The sequence below is a fragment of the Gymnoscopelus microlampas genome, assembly GCF_963454915.1.
Source record: "Gymnoscopelus microlampas genome assembly, chromosome: 10".
Classification (NCBI taxonomy): Eukaryota; Metazoa; Chordata; class Actinopteri; order Myctophiformes; family Myctophidae; genus Gymnoscopelus; species Gymnoscopelus microlampas.
In genome coordinates, this window is record NC_139947.1 from 20,930,700 (window position 1) to 20,944,538 (window position 13,839).

Here is a 13,839-nt window from a genome sequence, read left to right on the forward strand (position 1 = left end):
ACTTTGGTAGAACTTGAAGGAAGTGGAAATCTAAAGTAATGTTTGCACCTTATATAGGCTGACTAGACATCTGGTCTGACCACACACAACACAAACTGTTGCCATGCATGCTAAACAATACAGATGTGTGCACCCATAACACAATTACCAAAAGGTTAATTATTATATAGATTGATTATTGACTTGATTAGTGCAGTGTCTTGAGTACTTGGAGGCCATTCCATTATGTCATATATGAGGTCAGTGCTATGAAGTCAGTGCTATGATGTCAGTCATCTCCCTATTTGGGCATATCAAGAGAGATACAAACAGATACACTGAATCATGGAAATTATATAGTGCAATGCCCATTCTTAATGTATGCTCCTTCGGAACGGTGCGCAACATTTTGCGTTGTTCATCTATACAAGACTGACATCATATTGATGATGTCACGATGCTATGACATCGTTCACAATCTGCATACCAAGTAACTTGTCTTTTGGGTAAATAAAACACTTTCTTTTATGTGGAACAAAGTTTTTGTGTCTGCCTTACTACCCTCTTACTTGGTCGGTGAACTAATTCCACACTGGTTATCAGGAAGTGCTGGTCGAAAGTGTGACTTGTTTCACTTTGTTGCCAACTTTATTTTCTTTTGATCACTTTCACATTTTACACATTTTAATCAATTCATCAGTCATACTTATCATTATGGCTGATGAGAACGAGAAGTATGATGGGATATTGCTTGCTATGGCACAACACGAAGGAGGCGTACAGGAGATAGTCAACGCATTTTTCAGCTTCCTTCGCCGCAAAACCGATTTCTTCACGGGTGGGGAACATGGCGCCCCCCAAAAGCTTGTGAAAGAGGCCTTCACTCATCACAGTACGCTGGCGTTGAAAGCCAACAGAGACAAACAGGACAGACGGGAGGAGATGAAAGAGAAGGTAGAGAGAGCTGCTAAGATTGCAGAGGAAGAGAGGAAGAAAAAAAATGAAGCTGGTCCCCAGATTTGTGAATTGACTGATGAGAAAGCAGAGACACTCACCACTAAAATCAACCAGAGAAATCAACAAGAGGTTACAAAAGAGCCTGTGAACACAAATGAAAGCGCGTGTGAAGAGGAGAAAGCAGACAAGGGGTCTGATTCAGAGGGAGAGGAAGATGAGAAGGATAAAGATAAGATGAAGCCTAATGCTGGTAATGGAGCTGACCTGCCCAGCTACAAGTGGACACAGAGCTTATCTGAAGTTGACCTGGTGGTGCCCTTTGATGTGAAGTTTCGTATCAAAGGGAAGGACGTGGAGGTCAACATCCAGCGGCGATCCCTGAGGATTGGCCTGAAGGGACATCCTCCTATCATCGACGGAGAGCTCTGCAATGAGGTGAAGGTAGAAGAAAGCTCCTGGGTCCTAGAGAATGGTAAGATTGTTACTGTTCACCTGGAGAAGATCAATAAAATGGTGTGGTGGAACAGGATGGTTAACACAGATCCAGAAATCAACACCATGAAGATCTGTCCCGAGAACTCAAAGCTCTCAGACCTAGATGGAGAGACACGAGGTATGGTAGAGAAAATGATGTATGACCAGAGGCAGAAATCTATGGGCCTACCCACCTCTAAAGAGCAGAAGAAACAAGACATTCTTAAAAAGTTCATGGCTCAGCACCCAGAGATGGATTTCTCCAAAGCCAAATACAGCTGAGAGCTGCCTCCAGTCGGCCGCACCTAAAGTGTCTACTGCCTATATCCATGTTGCCTGGTGGCAGTGCTGGGATCCAGGACAGTAGTAGGAGGCAGTAAGGAAATTCAAACCAAAGAAACAACAAGCAACTGAGTAGTATCCACTGGAAGTGTTCCAAGGTATCGATGATGACCAGGCTGACCACCGTGACTGCAGCGTGGAGCAGAAGCGCTGGAGGAGTGTAACAGTGTTCAGAAAAAATAATTCAAACATTTTTCTAAATAATTTCTGGGGAAAAACTAAACATAGGCTATTTTTTTTTTAAACGTATGAAATAGTGAAAATAGCAGATCTACAAGCTCCAACGGGTCACTTCGCGACACGTTGTGAGCTTGTAGATCGGCTATCATGTTGTTAATTCATAATACTTTTTATTTTAAACTTTGGGTCCCAGGTAGACCAAATGTAAGACACCAAAGTTGGAGAGGACTATTCTGTCTGTGAATGTGCCTCCCCACATTTTGTTTGGTTATTTTAAATATTGTAATGACATTGTAATGATAACCCACCTATCTCCTAGACTCCCCCCCCACCCCCAGTCAGAGTTTGAATTCATGTAGAAGTATGTGTAGGTTGTAATTCGCATACAGATGAGAAGGGACTTCATTTAATTGACTACATTTTATTAAATATTGTATTTTAAACCAAAAATCCTCTCTCACACTTACACCAGTGTGCCAGTGATTACCCTCCCCTGTGCCAATGTTGGCACCCGTGCCTAAGGTTGCCTACCCCTGGTATAGGGCATAGCAGTGGCGGCCATTTTGTGATTCCCATCGAGATTTCCAAAAATATATATTATTAATTATTGCCAGACCCAAGGGGTCGGCCTACAGGAGGCTTTGTCGGTCGGTCGGTCGGTCGGTCGGTCTGTCCCTCATGTCCTCTGGTCTGTCCCTCTTTTCCTCTGCACACACGTCATGCGAAGTCCGGCCATTCAGATTTCAACCACTAGGGGTCTGGCAGTGCTCCGAGGAGCACTTTTTCTAGTTTTTAATGTCATAGTATTGACTGACATTTATAGACTGTTCTACTAGTACTCTGGCAATAAAACTGCACTGCATTTACATACCACAAAGGCCAATGTTGAGTACCAGTGCCAATATGGTCAAGCAGAGTCAAGCGGAATGGCGAAAAGCCGGATGAGCTGGCATCTGGGATCTCTCAGGCTCTCCTCGAGTTGGAGATGACCTCTGAAATGAAAGCTCAGCTCAGGAAACAGAACATCACTGCTGCAAAGGAAATTGAAGTTGGTGGTAACAGTAAGCCATCATAATTTTCGTTCCCTGTCCGCAGCTGGTGTCTTTCCAGGAGATTCAGGTTCCTCTGGTGAGAGAGCTGGAGAGGAGGTTCAGCGGAAAGCATGTCTTCCTCCTTTCACAGTGAGATTGTTGGGAAGAGAATCAAAGTGAAACTGGACAGCAGTCCGCTCATCAAGGACCATCTAGACCGGGCTCAACAGAGAAACGTAAAACACAGACACAAGTCGAGACCTTTGCTGGTGTCTACAAGAACCTCACAGGAAAAGATGCTGTTTTTGAATTTTTAGGCTACTGGGTGTTCAGGCCGCTATAAGATGAAGCCTAATGCTGGTAATGGAGCTGACCTGACCAAGTATATGTGGACAGCTTATCTGAAGTTGTTCTGGTGGTGCCCTTTGATGTGAGGTTCCGTATCAAAGGGAAGGATGTGGTGGTCAACATCCAGCGGTGATCCCTGAAGATTGACCTGAAGGAACATCATCCTAAATTTCAAATTTCAAGTGACAACATGACACCCAATGAAGCACGTGTTTTTGTCAAATCTTCTATTTTATTGAGAGCTGTTCCTTACATGATGTTTAGTGATGATGATCCAACATATCTCTCTCACAGCCTCTCATCTGACATCTAACATTGTCAGAACAATAGTCACCGTGCTGCTGCCGCTGTTGATGCTGTTAATCAGTGTACTCCATTGTCGCTCGATGGTAATGTAAATGTATACATCTTTATTCAAAGACTGGAATGTAAATGAAGTAGTTACATTGTTGTTGTTGTTGTTTTTTAAGAGAGCTATATCTGATCCAGTAAGTTAACGTTGGTTGCTGCTTTGTTTCTCAGGTCACCAGAGGGCAGAGAGCAGGAGTGGAGGATATTGAGATGGAGTATTATGATGTTGTTGGTTCCGGTGCTGAAGCTGGGCCGAGTGAAGAGGAAGAATACCACCTCTACAAAGAGGTGGGTCTCCAAGGAGGTGCTGAAGCTGGGCCGAGTGAAGAGGAGGAATACCACCAGTATGAAGCGGTGGATGTCCAAGGAGGTGCTGAAGCTGGGCCGAAGTGTGATTGATTGATTGAATACTTTATTAAAACAAAAAATGTAAACAGCACAGAGGCACAGTGAGACATTTAGGCTAAAAGGATCCCAGCAAGCACAGTCAGGACCCGGACCAATCAGTGACGTCTCGATTGGGGCTAGATCAAGTCAAACCAAGACAAGTCAGATCTGGCCCAGAATATCACCTGATTTCAACCAAAATTAATCCTGACCACAAAAACATCACTTCCAGGACATCATCTAAACACATTTCTCATCACCCAAAATTGCTTTCCATATGGGCTGTGATCTGGCCTAGTCCTGAACAACACCAGGGTGATGACCGGGCGTCATCATAACGTCATCATGACGTCATTGTGCTTGCTGGGATAACACAGTCCTGGGGACTTGTTTCCATTGTGGTCCTATGTATTCAATTCAACATAGCATAGAAATAACACAAAAATACATGTCATCAACAAATACAAAATGTACAAATAGGGGCGGCAGTGGCTCAGGGGTAGAGTGGCCGGGTAGAGTGAACTGGAAACTGCAAGGTTCCCAGTTCGATCACGGGCTGGGGCGCTTCCCCAGAGTTAGTGTCGAAGTGTCCTTGAGCAAGACGCTGAACCCCTAATTGCTTCCGATGAGCAGGTATGGTGCCTTGCATGGTTTCCTCCGCCATCGGTGTATGAATGGGTGAATGGCACAATCAATGTAAAGCGCTATATAAATGCACCATTTACCAAATACATATATGTACAAGTAGTCCAGGGGCCAAGCCATATTTTGGTACCACCTAGGTCATGGGTTCCCAAACTTTTCAGCCCGCGACCCCAAAATAAGGCGGAAATTGACTCGCGACCCCACCTAAACCTGGAGGTCATTTATGCACATAAACTTGCACGTTCGGTGCGCATTTGTAATGTGTTAAAATGGTAAAATGTACCATTTGTGATCATTTTAGATGGTATTTCATCCATTCTGTTGAATAAAAAGTTTAAAAAAGAAAAAAAAAAAAGTTTTTTTTTTTTTTTTTTTTTTTAATGACCCAAAATAATTTCGCGACCCCACGTCAGTCTCCCGCGACCCCAAGTGGGGTCGCGACCCCTACTTTGGGAACCCCTGACCTAGGTGACCGTAAAGTTTTTGTATTTTTGTCTTCCTACATGTCTCTAGTTTATATTTTGGTATGATAACCCTTCCAATCTTGTAGCTTAATGGCAGTTATCACTACCTACCGGCTAATGTATCTGGTAGGAGACACAAAGTAGAATCTTTGTGTCTCCTACCCCGGGCATCAAATTATTGCGACAAAAAACAAAATATATCCATGTATTCAACGCTTCATGGGGTGTGCAATTGATAGAAAATAAATAATTTTTGGGGTGAACTCCTCCTTTAAGTTTCCCAGGGGGACTCTCTACCCATTCAGCTATGACCACCCTAGACCGAAGGAGGGTCAACTTTTACAAGCTTATGGAAAGCAGTCTTTTTGCAAACACCAAAAATCTGAGAAGTTATCAATTGCACACCCCATGAAGCCTTGAATACATGGATATATTTTGTTTTTTGTCGCAATAATTTGATGCCCGGGGTAGGAGACACAAAGATTCTACTTTGTGTCTCCTACCGGATACATTAGCCGGTAGGTAGTGATAACTGCCACTAAGCTACAAGATTGGAAGGGTTATCATACCAAAATATAAACTAGAGACATGTAGGAAGACAAAAATACAAAAACTTTACGGTCACCTTAGGTGGTACCAATTTGTGAAAATATCAGTGTTGGCCCCTGGACTAAAGAGAGAAAAAGGAAAAGATGGCGGCAATGAATGATGACACCTTATAGTGAAGAGACAGGATTCCAGGAAACAGAGTTATAACTCTAACGATCTCATGTCACATCCATCACATAACTTCACCTCAGTCAAGGTTTTAACATTATCACTGAACAATGTACAATGTGCTAGAAAGATTAAGTGAGGTTTGAAAGAGGCTGAAAAGGTCTTCAGGGAATATACAATTCAGAAGACAAATTGACACCTACAAAGAAAAAAGAGATAAGAGATCCTTCACTGTTTGAATCAGTCAATCTGACCCTCATGTTCCATCAAGAAATTATAACTAATCAGTAATAAATGGAGCTATTGATTCTACTGTACACAATACATGCCTTGGTAGCCATGTGTTTTTGTAATTGTTAATTTGTCATACAGGTCAGCGACTGACTGTCACACAGCTATCAGAGTCTGAAGTACAGAAGTATTGATCTCTTGTAGATTTTGTATGTGTCTGTCTGTGTCCCTTTTATGCCTATGAAGTTCCGTGCGAGGCATGCCCAAATATGGTGTCCATGATCCTATGATGTCAGTACTATTACATCATGATATCATAGTAGGCTACTGCATATTTGGGGATTAGCGGATTTCTCAATTTCAGTCGGATCCGGCTGATCCGACTGACTTTACACTCAGCGTATCACCATATGTTTGCCATATGTTTGTGGCAAATGTTGTGGCATCAGAATAGTCAGAATAGTCTCCATACAGTATGGGCATGCTACGTTTGTGATGCCCACCATCCTCCGTCCGTCCACCCATCACGTTTGTGATGTGTATATGGGCCTGTTACGTTTGTGACGTCGACCCACAAGGCGATTTTAACATCAGTACACTTCTTATTTTTTTTAAAGTGTAATTTATAAGCATTTTGAGCACTGTTTTTGAGTATCTAATAAGGTACTGTAACATTTTAATTAGATGTTATTGTCAATTGCAGTAATATATTGTGCCTTTTATTTTGTGTGTTATGATGTGAGCAGTAAACTGTGAGCAGTAAACTGTATTGTATTGTAATTTGTTGATTTTAGATTTTATGAGCTCTGAGTATTTAGTTTGTATTTGCTTATTTCCAATTAGTTACGTATCCCTGTTGTTGTATGTACTATGTATCTTAATTTGGGGTTATTTTCTTGTTTTGAAGTTGAACTGAAAGGCTATGGTCCATTATGGATCTAAAGATCCATGAAACCCATTCAAGGCTGTTCTCAAAAGCTGAATACTTCTTAATTCATGAAAAGTTGACTCTTGATTTTTCATCTGACAACAGTGATAAACTGTTGAATTCATACAATTGTAATTATTGTTTAAAAAATAAAATAAAATAGAAATACTTTAAAAAATATCAATTTCTTTTGGGGAAATGAAGTGTTCCCTGCACAGGAGGTTGTCATTGGCTGCCATGAACAGCAGGCACATGCACAGATGGGGCAAAACAAGTGATGCAGTTTACCTGCCCATTACAAATGCAATTGTGTGTGTGTGTGTGTGTGTGTGTGTGTGTGTGTGTGTGTGTGTGTGTGTGTGTGTGTGTGTGTGTGTGTGTGTGTGTGTGTGTGTGTGTGTGTGTGTGTGTGTGTGTGTGTGTGTGTGTGTGTGTGTGTGTAGTGATGCTATGCTCATTTGAGAAGTGGTTGCACTCTCTATTTTAATGACGTGACGCGCACGTCGCTTAACACCTACAGTACAGGTCACACAATGGACAATTGATATGCATATAGGCTAATTCCTATGTTAATGTACCGCGTGAGTCGGGAGCCTTTGTAAACTTTGATGAAGTGTGAATTTAAAGTAGTTTTAAATCTATGCGTGTGCCTGCACGTCCCCCTGGCCAAATAAGTAGTTGCACGGCGTGCAACCGCGTCCACTGAGCATTGCACCCCTGTGTGTGTGTGTGTGTGTGTGTGTGTGTGTGTGTGTGTGTGTGTGTGTGTGTGTGTGTGTGTGTGTGTGTGTGTGTGTCTGTTTTCTAAGCATGGCTACCGGTTTAATTATGGGAAATGGTAATGCAAGGTGATTAGGATAATTCTGGTAATGAAAATGTGTGTGACATTTTGGTGTGACAAAGCTGGCTGATTTCCTTGAGGAGATGAGGTCGCTACAGTTCTAAATCAGTGAGTTGAGTTGCTGTAAATGTCATGGTTCAAATACAGGGCTGCAATCACGCAATACAGAATTCCAACACGAATTTGCAAATATCATGCAACTGTTCCCCATGAGTCGTTTTAAGAAAGGTGGTCGTTTCCCTGGACAATGTCTCCATCTTGTGGTTGAAAACTGTTACAGCAATCAAACATTTTGTGGATTATGTCTGCCGATTTTTGCCAGTGGATTAAAAAAAGGCACCACATTTAATGCATTTGATTGGTGTATTGGCTTAATAATAGTATTACGCTTATATAATGCTCCTGGGTTGACAGACAGACAAACAAAAGGGGGCTGTAGCGGCCTTTGGATTTGAATGATGACGAAGGTGGATGGTTTCAACAGGTGTATTTATTTTTCTTCAACAAGAATGAAGCTCTGGTTCGAACACCGTGAAAACTATAAAAATAGAAATAAATAATGTTACAATCATTATATAATTTCATAGTTTCACTCAACAATAAAATCAGTGCATTTCAAAGTATCACTTTCAAAGTACAATTCAACAATAAAATAGTTAATTTATAGTTGATATAATTCAGTGAATTAATGCAAATACCAAACGAAAATGTACCATAACCAAATCAAAATACCAGACAAACAATTAATAAATCCCAAATTAAATCAGAAAGAAAATCCAAACAAACAAACAAAACACTCCTGTACCTCGCTCCGCTATCCAAAGGGTGCTATGGGCTGCATACAAAACCACCTTGGCTTCAGGTAACTCAAACGATCAGTTGCCCCCAAACGTCACAACAAGCACTGTGAACAATATATAAACAACCTTACTCCAACAACTGCGCATTTAAAGTGCAGAATATAGGGTTACAGGTTACAATTAGGCCACAGAACGTTAAAGCAAACAAACAAACATTTCGTACCGTGACGCGCTGATTTAGGAAACACGTTGGTGAGTGGCCGTGCATCTCTACTGTCACTCTGCTCTGACAGTCTCTGAATGGATCTGTCCTGTGAGTAACGCTAGCACGCCCAGTAACAGGAAGTGTCAAAATAAAAGGTAGCCCCAAATACACAGGAAGTGTCAAAATAAAGGTATCCCAAAATAAGCAAAAATAATAATATATATATAATAGATTGATGAGAGAGAGAGAGATGGAAACAGAATGGATAGATTGGACATCTCAACCTATTGCCATTAACAGGAATCGAACTCTCAACCTTCGGACTAGGATAAGGATAATTCCTTTTAACAGGTCGTTCATGAAAGTCCTTGTGGTCTTGTTTCCAATGAGAACCTGTGAGCAAATAGGGGTTAAGAGTCTTGCTCAGGGACAAATTTCATTTCATCGACGCATATGCTGGGATGGCCTGGAATCGAACCTGGGGCAACCAGGGCCTCTGGTTCCCTAGGCGTGCTCACTAACCACCCAGCTATGGCCGCCCCATGATAGGCTAATAGGCTGCAACACTACGTATAGTGCTATAGCTTTGTCCAGGCTGATGTTTTCTGTTGAAGATCATAAACTCTTGCCTTCTGTCATGAACCAAGCCAACACTAAGATCACTCGTTCACATTGTGAGGCACTCATTTAAGGGAGACGCCATTGGACCAACAGACAAGGAACTATGAAAAAGGAGATTACACAGATGATACAGTTTCACGCAAATAGCTGAAAAATCCTGGGTTTAAGTGTTTTTCAAACTGCTCAAAATTGCGGACATTCTACGGGCGGAGCTTACTGGTCAAAGCGATAGATGTGTTCCTCATGAGTCAAGGCACATGTGTAAGCAAGTTTCACGACTTTTGGCCAAACGAGGCATGACTTATGCCTGTTTAAAGTCTGCCTTTTCAAAAAATTGCTATAGCGCCCCCTTTTGGCCAATTGGAGTGAGATTGGTTTCAGTGATATTTGGAATGACCCTGTACATTTCTGCAAAGTTTCAAAGAAATGTGAGTCTGCATGTATGTTTTAGGCACAGATGAATAATTTTCATAAAACTGTAATAGTTAAAATCTATCTCCTCCTGGGATTTTTGAGCAATCTGCACGAAACGTTTAACACTTGAACTTTGGACCTCTGCCTACAAAAATTTCCAACGGATTTTCCATAAGTGAAAAAATGCAGAAGTTAGGAGCCAATGACTGTTTTTCATATAATTCAAAATGGTGGGCGATCTAAAGGTCAGAGGTCAAAAGTCAGACCACGAAAGTTGTCGGGCATGAAGAGACGCATGTGTGTATCGAAGTTTCATGGTTGTAGGTCAAACAGGGCATGAGTTGTACCTGTTCAAAGTTGGCACTTTCAATTGAGTGCTATAGCGCCACCCTTTGACGAATGAGTGTGAGAATTATTTTTTGGTAGTTTTTCATGAGCATCTACCATATGGCCGAGTTTCGTAAAAAGCGTATGCACGGTTAAGCCAGAACTGGCAAAAACAAGTATTTTTCAAACTGCTCAAAATTGCGGAAAATCTAAGGGCGGAGCTTAATGGTCAAATCGATACGAGTGTTCCTCATGAGTCAAGGCACATGTGTAAGCAAGTTTCACGACTTTCGGCCAAACGAGGCATGACTTATGCCTGTTTAAAGTCTGCCTTTTCAAAAAATTGCTATAGCGCCCCCTTTTGGCCAATTGGAGTAAGATTGGTTTCAGTGATATTTGGAATGACCCTGTACATTTCTGCAAAGTTTCAAAGAAATGTGAGTCTGCATGTATGTTTTAGGCACAGATGAATAATTTTCATAAAACTGTAATAGTTAAAATCTATCTCCTCCTGGGATTTTTGAGCAATCTGCACGAAACGTTTAACACTTGAACTTTGGACCTCTGCCTACAAAAAATTCCAACGGATTTTCCATAAGTGAAAAAATGCAGAAGTTAGGAGCCAATGACTGTTTTTCATATAATTCAAAATGGTGGGAGATCTAAAGGTCAGAGGTCAAAAGTCAGGGGTGAAAGTTGTTCAGCATGAGGAGACGCATATGTGTATCCAAGTTTCATGGCTCTAGGTCAAACAGGGCATGAGTTGTACCTGGTCAAAGTTGGCATTTTCAATTGAGTGCTATAGCGCCACCTTTGGACGAAAGATTGTGAGAATTATTTTTTGATCGTTTTTCATGACCATCTACCATATGGCCGAGTTTCGTAAAAAGCGACTGCACGGTTCAGCCAGAACTGCGAAAAGTGGCAGAAGAAGAAGTGACAGAATACTGCCAATAACAATACGTGTCCAGAGCAGAGCTCTGGCCCCGTAATTAACTTCAAACTAAAGAAACAATTGAAGTTAAAAGGACAAGTGTCACAGACGCTTACAGGGGCCTTCTGGTAGGCTTGGTGGCTAGTTTGGGGTGAAGAAGGACAAGTTGGACCATTTGGTTCGGAAACCACTCTGATCTACAAAATTCTCCACTACATACAATGAAACAACAGGTAGGTGGTGATTAAGTCCTATTATTAAACTGTAGAATCAGTTAGCCCTCACAAACTATCTATCAGCCAGGCTATCAAAAACCAAAAACAATTTGGATAAATCTTCTCATCAAATTAATCAACTGTCCCATTTAAACTGAAATGCCACTGGGTTTAATTGACAGTGTTTTAAAAGTGTTACCATGATTAAAGTTCATGGTTGAAACTAAATATTATTTTCCACAATAATATTGTATACATACAGTAGAAGGCAATGTGTCTTCACAAGACCAGTTGAAGGAGGCTATCACTTCAGATTTACTGCAGCTCACTGGAGTATGTGTGTTTCTAGGTGTGTAAAATGAGCAGACTGTTTCCCCACATGTGTTTACCTGGTGGTGGTGACTACAAGCTCTTTGATAACATATACAATACAACCATATGTTTCTGGTCTAACCTTTAACACTGGTAGGACGGTAGGACCCCATAATGCTCATATTCATCCTGTCAGTAAACACATTCTAAAGCAGTGTTGTCTTTCTGTTGCAGGTTTTACTGATTATTCTTTAAGCCTATAGAACGCTAGCTGATTATTTTCTCTCCAATATGGCACATGCAATATATCAGAAAAACGACATCCATGTGTACACAGAATATTCAACATCTGGTTTGAGGAAGCATGTAGGTGACGTTGACTGATCCAGCTGATGCACTTTGCCAAAACATAACGCCCATATGTGACAAGTTAATTTCCCAAACAATAGACACAGGTGGGTCATGATGATTATAGATACAAAACAGGTCTGTCCCAGCAGGGGGAGCCACCATCAAATAGTGTAACGGTTACACTATTTGATGGTGGCTCCCCCTGCTGGGAGTCAGCATGTGTATGATGGGGGGGATAGGTTACACTGTAACCTATCCCCCCCATCATACACATGCTGACACCCTGATCCCACTTGTGTTGTAAGTGTGTTAAGGTGTTGGCGTGTGAACTAGGCTTAAATCCAACACCTATGGATCCTATATCCAACCTGACCTAAACCTTTGTGCACCTTGGTGACCACTAGATAGGCTTGGTCCAGATGTTGAATATTCTGTGTACACATGGATGTCGTTTTTCTGATATACTGCATGTGCCATATATTGGAGAGAAAATGCACTCACCAAATGCACTCACCAAGGTGCCCCTAGAGCCTCTAGGGGCACCTTGGTGAGTGCATTTCGTCCCGTCAATATTCCAGTAGGAATACCCAGGAGAGTTTTGCCATACTAGGCCTGGCATGAGCCATAATATATACTTCTATATACATGGAACATAATATACACACTGTTCTATGTCATTATATACACCTTCATCTAGTCACAGTACTTATAACAGCTTCAAGCTTCTCTTTATCTTGAAGGTCTGATTTCTCTACTTGCTCCTTAATTAATCACAGGTCATTTAGTTTTCACTGACTCTTTAGGTTGAGAGTGATGCTGCGCCTGTTTGTGGCTTTGGGCTGACAGAGTGTCGGCTAGTCTCTCTCTGCAGGAGTTCATGTCCTGATAGTTTAACTTAGTCTCAGAGGAGAAATAATTCATCTTTCTCATTTCTATTCCCCTCATAAGGAGGTGGTTTTGAATTTGCATGTTTTTAAAAAGATATAAATATTAATAATATAATTCAATTTGTATTTAATTTTCCATTTTTCACAGAAAGGTATGACATAAGTTTATTCACATTTTGAATGTTCTAATCTACATGGAAGCCTATGTCCATGTAGAGGGGTAACTCCCGACATTGGGATAAAGCTAGGTTCCAACCTCCCTCATCCCTCTCTACTGGAAGGGCATGGGGGAGCATCTCTGTCTATCTCCACTTACCATATGGTCATAATCTCTAGTCTCAGTGTGACTTCTAACGTGAACCCATTCTATATACATTGATCCACATTTTTCTGCTATCAGCCCCCACAAGTGTGCATTCCTGTATGCCAGCTTTATAACAATAATCGATATCCGTCACTACTCTAAGACAAGACAGATTTATTTTCTTTAATTGCAACAATCAGGCCTTCCAAAATGGCTGTTACCTCCGCCTGTTGCGCGGTTCCAGGGCAATGTCCTCTCCTTTTTAAAATCACTGAAATCAAAAATCTAACAAAAATCCTGAAAATCGGTACACAGTATCTCTATAGTCATTAAACAAAATAGGTCTTTCAGATGTTTCATATTCCATCCTGATTGGCTAAAATTGGCTTCCAAAGTTTGCAGGAATGCTCAGTTTTGAACAAAATGCCTTAAATCATGAACACAGCATGCAATTTCCGTGCAATTTTGCACGCACTTTCCCACTAGGCCGAGGAAGAAATGAAATGAAGAAAAATTTCAAATCAGCCTCATGGTGACGCTATAACAGGCCGATTTGTGTTTGTACCTATAACTGCACCGATCTGTGTAAAACTT

The 13,839-nt window shown here is 41.3% G+C and overlaps 1 protein-coding gene and 1 pseudogene across 2 annotated transcripts; both read left to right on the forward strand.

Moving 5' to 3' along the window:
- Positions 1 to 693: 693 nt before the first annotated feature.
- Positions 694 to 1,692, forward strand: LOC311053561 (nuclear migration protein nudC-like; the record flags this gene model as incomplete). The annotated part of the gene is made up of 1 exon (XM_084069170.1): positions 694 to 1,692. One exon carries the CDS (start codon positions 694 to 696, stop codon positions 1,690 to 1,692), a length of 999 nt encoding a protein of 332 aa, XP_083925296.1.
- Positions 1,693 to 1,859: 167 nt separating this feature from the next.
- On the forward strand, positions 1,860 to 4,061 carry LOC311054131 (small ribosomal subunit protein eS7-like; annotated as a pseudogene). Its single transcript has 3 exons — positions 1,860 to 1,912; positions 2,848 to 3,288; positions 3,834 to 4,061. The product of its transcript is annotated as a small ribosomal subunit protein eS7-like (transcript).
- Positions 4,062 to 13,839: the final 9,778 nt, after the last annotated feature.